Below are 8491 nucleotides of genomic sequence, written 5' to 3' on the forward strand. Positions count from 1 at the left end.
TGTTTATGACTTTATTTTTTTTTAATTTCATTATTTTGTATTAAATCAATTTCCATTGGGTTTTGTCATTTTTTCGCTTCTCTTTCTGTTTCATTATATGGAAAGCGAGTTGGTCAAGTTAACTTGGGTTAGCTTGCATTTTCATTCAAAATGTTTTTTTTTATTTAACTTAGACCTTTTTTGTTAGGCCCTTCTTTTGGAGGTCTAATTTTCTTTTTATCCTGATCTCATGTCACGTGTGGCGGGTTAGTTGAGTTAACCTGGGTTGACTCATATTTTTTTCCCTTGATTTTTTTATGATTTTTTTTCAATTTCATCATTTTGCATTAAATTATTTTCCCTTGAACTTTGTTATTTTTTCACTTTTCTTACTGTTTGGTTATTCCGAGAACGGGTTGGTAAAGTTATCCCGGATTGGCTTAGGGTTTTTTTATGTTTTTTTTTATTAAACTTTGGTTTTTTTACTAAGTCATCCTTTTGAAATTTTTTTTTATCCCGATCTCATATCATGGGTTTTTGGTTCTTCAAGTGACCTCAAGCTGACTTGAGTTTTCTTCCTCGATATTATATTTTTTGAAGTTTTTTTTTGTTTTCATCTTTGATATTAGGCTATTAGACCTTGAGCGTTACAATTTCCTTTCATTTTTCTTTTGCGAGTTCTTTCGGTCTCATTTCTCAAGCCACATTTTAGTTAATTTAATCTGGATTGTCTTGGATTATTGTCCATTGAATATCCTTTTTAGCATTGGAAAAAGTTTGGTTAAACCCGTAATGCAGCGCAAGTCACCTATTTAGTTAACTATAAACTTAAAGATGAGAGGTTTTACTGTATCCCTCCTCACAAAGCACTATTTATTAGAACAATGCTTTGCTTCTTCTTTTTTTCCTTTGCTTATTTGGTTTTTTTTTCAATCAATGTTTTTTTCTTTTAATTTCATCTTTTAATATATTTATTTTTTTATTGAGTTATCACACTTTCATGACACGAATAATAGCTTTTACGGGTTAACCCGGTTGACTCAAAGCTTTTTTTTTAATTATTTTCTTTTCAATTTCATCTTTTAGTATTGGGTTGATTAAAAATTAGACTTTATGATTAGTTTTGTATACTTTGTATTATGTTAGTTTGACCTCATGACATTGGAATAACACTTAATAGGTTAACCGGAGTTGACTTAGATTGTTTTTTGTGTCCTTTTTTGAATTGATTTTTTTAAAAAATTTCATCAATCAACACTAGGTCGGTTGAAAATTGAGTTTCATAATCTATTTTGATTTACTTTTTATGAGGATAGCTTAGTATCATGAACAAGGTCACGAGTTTTGGTATACTTAACCCTAATTAAATCATGTTATTTTTTTATTTTCTTTTTAAGAGATTATCTTGGTCTCATGACTCAGGTCACGAGTCCTTCAACATTGGATTTTTTTTTATTGGGTTATCCCTGTCTCATGACTCAGGTCACGAGTCCTTCAACATTGGATTTTTTTTTATTGGGTTATCCCTGTCTCATGACTCAGGTCACGAGTCCTTCAACATTGAATTTTTTTTATTGGGTTATCCCTGTCTCATGATTCAGATTGTAGGTTTGGATGGTTAACTCAATTGACTCAGTTTTTTTTTCATTGACTCTTTTTTTTTTTTACCAATTTCATCATTTATTATTATGTTTGATTGAGAATTAAACTTCATGATTTGTTTTGGTTTGTTTTTTATTAGGTTATCTCGGCCTCATGACCTAGAAACAATGCTTAACGAGTTAACATAGGTTGACTTGACTCATTTTTTTGTCATTTTTTTAATTAAAATTGTTATAAATTTTATCATTCAACATTGGGTACAACATGGACGACTGAAAAATAAGCTTCATAATTTATTTTGATTTGCTCTATATGGGGTTATCTTAGTCTCATGACCAAAGTCATGAATTTGATAAGTTAACCCAGATTAAATCGGGTCATTTGTTTTTTTTTATATGAGGTTATCTCGGTCTGATGATCCGAGTCTTAGGTTTAGAAAATTGACTCAGGTTATTTTTTATATTCTTTTTTTAATTGATTTCTTTAAATTACATCCTTCAATATTAGGTTGACTGAGGGTTGAAATTCCTAATTTGTTTTGTTTTGATTTTCATAATGTTATCTAGGTCTTATAACTCGGGTTGCATGTTTGACATGTTAACTCGGGTTGTCTTTTTAGGTCATTTCTTAATTGATTTATTTTTCAATTTTATTCTTCAATATTTTATTGATTGAGAATTATGCTTTATAATTTATTTTTATTTACTTTTTATTAGGTTATCATGATCTCATAATCCGAGTCGTATATATGACATATTAACTCAGGTTGACTTAAATCAATCCAATATATTATCATCTTAATATTAAAAAAAGATGTTATTTTGAATATTTTTTTAATCAAACTATATTTTTACGAGTTGTTTGAGTTATTTTTGCACACGCAAAGTCAATCGGGTTATATTAAGTCAATTTTTACACGATTTAAATTTTTTTCTACTAGAAAAAAAAATTAGAAACTTCTTGATCCATGATATAACACATGTCAATGGTCTAATATAAAACTATTTAAGCATTGTAATAGAGTCCAACTCAGAAATATATATATAAAAAAAGAAAACAAACTCAAATAAAAATTTAATTAAAAGTAGATTGAACAAAGATTTATTAATCTCCATTGAAAAGCAGATAATAGTTTTGCAATTAAGATAAAATAATAAATGCTTTTTTCCTTAAGTTAATCTATAATATTTTTTTAAAGTGTTAAAAAAACTAATTTGCGTGTCTAGTAACGGGGAGACTGTCTAATAATGGGGTATGATTATTTTTTATTTGAAAATATATCAAAATAATATTTTTTTAAAAAAATTATTTTTGATATTAGTACATTAAAATAATATGAAAACACAAAAAAATAATTTAAAGTAAAGAAAAAAATAAAAATAAAAATTAATTTAAAAAAAACATTTTTAAAATGTAAAAACAAAAGGGCTCATGGTCCAATCATAGAATTTCTTTTTTATACAATTTAAATCCAAAAACAAGTCTCAAAATCGCTAAAACTTTATTAAAAAGTATATAATTATTTACTTTTATATAAATAAAAATATAAATTAAAAACAATAAAATACTCTAGAAAATACTCATTTAATTACTTTAATAAAATTAAAAACAGCTAACATACAAGGGATGAATAAAAGCTTTTTAACGTATATAATAGAAGAGCTCATTCCTCGTTAAGTAATTACCACTAAATTATTATACTCTTACATGACGTCTTCCATGCACTTTTCTTTCCCATCAAAACTCTTTTACCTCCCACAACAAAAACACTCCCACTCCTCCAGACACACAATCTGCTGTCTATACGGACAGCATTAGACGTAAGTTGAATTTGTGAGACAACATTGTTGTTATAAAGATGGATACATAGATAGATCTCTCCTTTGTAGTAGTTTAATTATAGTTGAACTTGGAAAGTAAACGTTTTTTTTTTTTTGGTTGACACATGACGGCAGGTTTTGTTAGGGTTGAAGTTGTTGAATGGAGTAGGTAACTATCCGGGGCTTCAGTTTTCTTTACAAAGTTATCATCTTTCAGTTATATTTAGCTTGTTCAGTTCTTTGGTTGTTTTTATTTTTTTCCTGAAGATCTGTTGGTTTCTTTGGAGGTTTTGGGTTTCTTTTGTTCATCGTCTGCTACCAATAGAGATGATGTTGAATTTGTGTTGATACCTGAGTTTGTCTATTTATAATTGCTGGTTTTTTTCGTTGGAAATCTCTTGGAGAGGTGGAGATTGTTTTGTTATGAGTAATGGATCAAGAAACACATGGAAACAAAGGATTTATTAGGAATTTGGGCCAAGTTTATCAGGGAAGGATAGATAATGTCGGTGATTTGAGTGGAAATATGAGCAATTCGGATAATGGGGTTGGGTCAGAGGCTATAACTGTTATAAATTTAGGAGAGAAAGTATCTGCTGTGGTGGAAACTGAGGTTTTGAATTCGAATATCGAGGGGTTAGGATTAATTGAGAGAGTGGCCAATCAGGGAGCTAGTGATGGGAAAAGAATTGGGGAGTCATTGGATGAAGGAACCTCGTCAAATTCAAGTGATAGGGTTAATGAAACTGTACTTGAGACTGTGAATGTGATGAATTCAGGGTTGACTTCAAGTGTCAATGGAGAAAATAAGGATTCGGGATCACAAAATGAGGAGTTGGGGCTCAGAGGTGGGGTAATAAATCAGGAAATACGTGATGTGCTACCAGATGGTGAGGTATTGAATCGAGTTGGGCAAGGAAGCAGTCGGCATTCGAGTAACTCAGTTAGCGAGGTTGTGCTAGAGACTGTTATTGTGATAGATTCTGAAGAGAATGTGGGTATTAATGGAGGAAACCAAAGATTGGAAGCCAAGGAAAATGAGCTGAGGTCCACTAAGGAAACAGTGGATGAGTCCGAGGCAGAGGTGCACCTAGGAGGGAAGTCGTCACGCGTGATTGATATGAAGTGTGGTGATGGTGATGGAACTGGAGGAGGAGGCTTTAAGGATAACTGTGATGGAGAAAAAGTTTGTAGGATTTGTCACTTGACTTCTGAGGGGTTACTGGAAGCTACTGACACAACTATTACTGCCACAGCCACCTCCATGGATCTAATTCAGCTTGGCTGTGGATGTAAAGATGATCTTGGCTTTGCACATGTGAATTGTGCCGAAGCTTGGTTTAAACTTAAAGGAAATAGGTATATGTTATTTTGCTTGGAAGTCAGTTTTTCTACGACTTTTCTGCTTACATGCATACATGTACATCGAGCTCAGCATGCTCCAACACTGTCATTGTTTATTGCAATCAATTTTTTTTTTTCCTGAGATTGTGTGCAACTGGCAAATAATCAAACTTTGTTCATTGTAGATCCTCGATCTTTTCTCATTCTTCTATTATTTATTTATTTTTTTGCACCCTGGTTGTTTCAACAAACAAATTCTTTTTTCAAGATTAGCTGCAAGAAAGTCGTGTAGAACATATTAGTAATATTCAAGTATCATGAATTGGGTAGGACCAAATTTAATCGTATTCGAGTCAGTCTAATGTTGGTGTGTTATTATTGAGTCAGCAGGTCTCGAGTTCGAGTCAGGGCGTGCACCTCTTGTAAGAGCCTGGGACAACCGGTGTTTTACTCATTCACCTGAGCCCACAAAGTACGTTTTCCGGGGAATGGGGTTTCCTCGAATCCAAAAAAAAAAGATATCCATCTCATGGACGCTTGGTGTCAGTGTCATGCGTCCTGGAGGGGGAATCCTTGTCTTCTTTGAATTAGTCTCATGTTGGTGTAGCATTATTAGTTTTCTTTGGCATACTAATGAGAACATCTTGATTTTCTAACTGTATCAAAACATTTCTCTATCCTAGACCACCATCCTTCTATTTTCCTCAATTTCTGTTTCTGCTAAATCACGCTTGCTGTTTCCTTTTCCATTATTTCCCTATACTTCTCTCTCAGAGTATCTCATTTGAAATTTCTGGGATCATTTGTAGCAGATCTTGGTTTATGAACTAATCTTAGAATTTAAAGGTGCCAATTTGGGAATTGCCTTGAATCAACTTGCCGGGAATTCATCACTCACAGATGTCTTTCTATTTTCTTTATGCAGAATCTGTGAAATATGTGGAGTGACAGCAGTGAATATTACAGGTATTGGGGATGACCGGTTTCTGGAGAGGAGGTTTATTAGTAGCGGTGGTCATTCATCTGAGAGAAATGGAGGATGTTTGCGGGGTCAAACCTTCTGTAACTTCCTAATGGCATGCCTGGTAATAGCTTTTGTGCTCCCATGGTTTCTTAGGGTGGATATGCTATAGAATTTCTTCCATGGTCATTCTTAGGCCCACTCATAGAAGTTGCACCTTGTGGATGATAGTGCGATTCCTTAACCATTCTTGTGGAGACTTCATAGATCTTCAAGTTTGGTCTGAACATTCCAGGCTTCGGATTTCCCTGCTTGCCACCTAGAAAACAAAGTCTATCGTGGAGGTTGTTGCTGCTTTGCTCCCATTTTGTACAGTTTACCATACAAGGCTTCAGTCAGATGGGTGGCATTGCTAGATTTTGTTTTCTATTTTTTTTTTTAATTCTGTCGTTTTCTTTCTGTCCTTCTCACTATTTTACACAAACAGATGGTTCTTAGTTAGGTCTCTGCATACACAGATGTTGCATTCATATATAAATTTGTTTATTAATGAAAAGTCAGTTTGCTTGTTCCTTCTCAGAACCTCTGCCTTGAACATTGCTTCACAACATGAAGTTTTGATCTTTAACTTGGTAGACTGTCGCTTATGTCACTAGCCTACTTTTGTGCCAAGCCATAGCGATTCCTTAAATTTAAAAAAAGGAGCTTCGGTCCGGCGGATCTTTTGCATGGTTGTGGAACTTTTGATCCTTCAAATGTGCATGGATAGTTGGGGATTCTTATATCAAGTGCTCCAGTCATTGGGGTAAACTCTGGAGATTTTTCCAGCCATATACTGTTCAAAAGCTTCGAAAATGGCCTATAATATTGCCATTGCATCTCCTGCAAGCTTCCATTCTCCGATGATCACTTCAAACGGAGCTCCAGCGGGGAGCTTGTACTAGAATTCAACTAGTTTTCAATTCTCTGTTAAAGTGCCAGCAATCCCTCTTTACCAGCATGGCGTGGACCTGTCACAAAATGAACTATCTGGCCTGCATCTGCATTTATCAGGAGAGTTAATCAAAAGGTAATTAGTATGTAATAAAAGAAATAATTATGAATCAGCCCACTTATTTATAAAGCCTGAAAGAATCCTTAACGCTTATATTGAACCTGCACCAGTAAATGAAAAAATAAAATAAAAAAGCCCATCAAACACACCATATTGACCCAGGCAGCCATCTGCGGCGCTAACTGGAACAACACATTCTTGCCCAGACCTCAAAAATAATTTCCAGGCTCTCAATAGTCATACAATGAACATTACAAATAGAACAACACTACTGACACAGACAGCGCTGGACTGCAAGTTATATCAATATTTTATTAAATGTTTAAAAAATATCTAGTCTGTAAGGAATTTTTTAAGATTGTTATTAAATTCAATATTTCTTAGTTGGTTTAAATTTCAAATTAAATTATATAAGAATTAATTTTATATGACTCAATTAACTTAATAAATTCAAAGATTACCCGGATAACTAGTAAAAAAGATGATTTGACTTTAAAAAAATTAGAAAAATGATATTTTTCTAATATTGAAACGACGACATATTAAATTAATCCGGATTTCATAGCTTAACCCTTCAAACTTATTTCTAGATCATGGACTCTACTGTATTTAACAATTTTTTTAAATTATTTTTTACTTAATGATATGATAACAAAAATGAACACTTACAGGATTAAGTACCAATAAAAAGTTGAGATGTTTGTTTTAAGACTGTAATAACCTCATAAAAAACAAACTAAAATAAATTATGCATACCAATTCAAAATTAATCAAATATTGAAGAATAAAATTGATAAAAAAAAGCAAAAAACGATTTAAATGAAAGAAAAAAAATTGAAAGATGAAATTAAAAAAAACAAAGGAAACTATTTGTCATTACTATTAAATCTAACCTAACAGGTCAACTTTGAAACCTTTTGACCTGATTCATTGCCTAACCCGAGTTTGAGATTAACTTGCATGAGAGTTGATTCTAAGTAACCCTGTTGACTTGACAGGTTTAAAGGAAACCCAAATAACTGGTAAAAGCATAATTTGATTTAAAAAAGTTTAAAATAATTTTTTTTAATATTGAAATGACATATTGCGTCAACTTGGGTTTCGTGGCTTACTCACAAAACCTGCAACACTAATCATAGACTCCATTGGGCTTAAATTTTTTTTAAAAAAACTATTTTTTATATAATGATATGATAACAAAGATAAATACTTGTAAAAATTGAATAATAACCAAATACCAAGATGTTTATTGAAGACTGCAATAACCTCATTTAAAATAAGCCAAAATAAATTAAAAAATTTGGAAGGTAGAATTTAAAAAAAAGAAAAGAAAAATAAGTTTGAAAAAAAAGGGAAATTATGCTGAGCATCTCAAGGTTTGGTTTTTTCTCACTTTGCAACCAATTTTTTTAATATTACACTTTTCATCTTGGGTCAAAGCTAATTTTCAAAATAAACAAAATGATACTGATGCCCCTATATATTGTTAGCAGAATTGATGGCTTGATATATCTTACCTTATTTAGTACGTCTGTGTGTGTAAGTTTTACTCTTACTTGATTTAATACTATTTATGGCTGATTTTCAGCCTTGTAAGGGGCTATAATTCAATAAATAAAGAGGATAATTCTCACAAGGAGAGTCATTCAGTCCAAAACCCTTATTGACATAGTATCAAAGCCCTAAATTCTCTCCATAGTATTTTTTGGCTTGACTGAATCTTTTTGGTTT

At 32.1% G+C, this 8491-nt stretch overlaps 1 protein-coding gene across 3 annotated transcripts; it reads left to right on the top strand.

The window, feature by feature from the left end:
• Positions 1 to 3265: 3265 nt before the first annotated feature.
• LOC133702831 (uncharacterized) lies at positions 3266 to 6021 on the top strand. Of its 3 annotated transcripts, none has more exons than XM_062127146.1 (3): positions 3266 to 4760; positions 5136 to 5217; positions 5671 to 5795. In XM_062127146.1, exons 1-2 carry the CDS (start codon positions 3832 to 3834, stop codon positions 5206 to 5208), a joined length of 1002 nt encoding a protein of 333 aa, XP_061983130.1. In that variant the 5' UTR covers positions 3266 to 3831; the 3' UTR covers positions 5209 to 5217; positions 5671 to 5795. The 3 variants fall into 3 exon arrangements, with proteins under 3 accessions (XP_061983130.1, XP_061983129.1, XP_061983128.1); XM_062127145.1 differs by lacking the exon at positions 5136 to 5217 and having other exon boundaries at positions 3267 to 3401; positions 3537 to 4760; positions 5671 to 6021; XM_062127144.1 differs by lacking the exon at positions 5136 to 5217 and having other exon boundaries at positions 3270 to 4760; positions 5671 to 6021.
• The last annotated feature ends 2470 nt before the right edge of the window (positions 6022 to 8491 follow it).

This window comes from Populus nigra, chromosome 9 (assembly GCF_951802175.1).
Source record: "Populus nigra chromosome 9, ddPopNigr1.1, whole genome shotgun sequence".
In the NCBI taxonomy this organism is placed as follows: domain Eukaryota; kingdom Viridiplantae; phylum Streptophyta; class Magnoliopsida; order Malpighiales; family Salicaceae; genus Populus; species Populus nigra.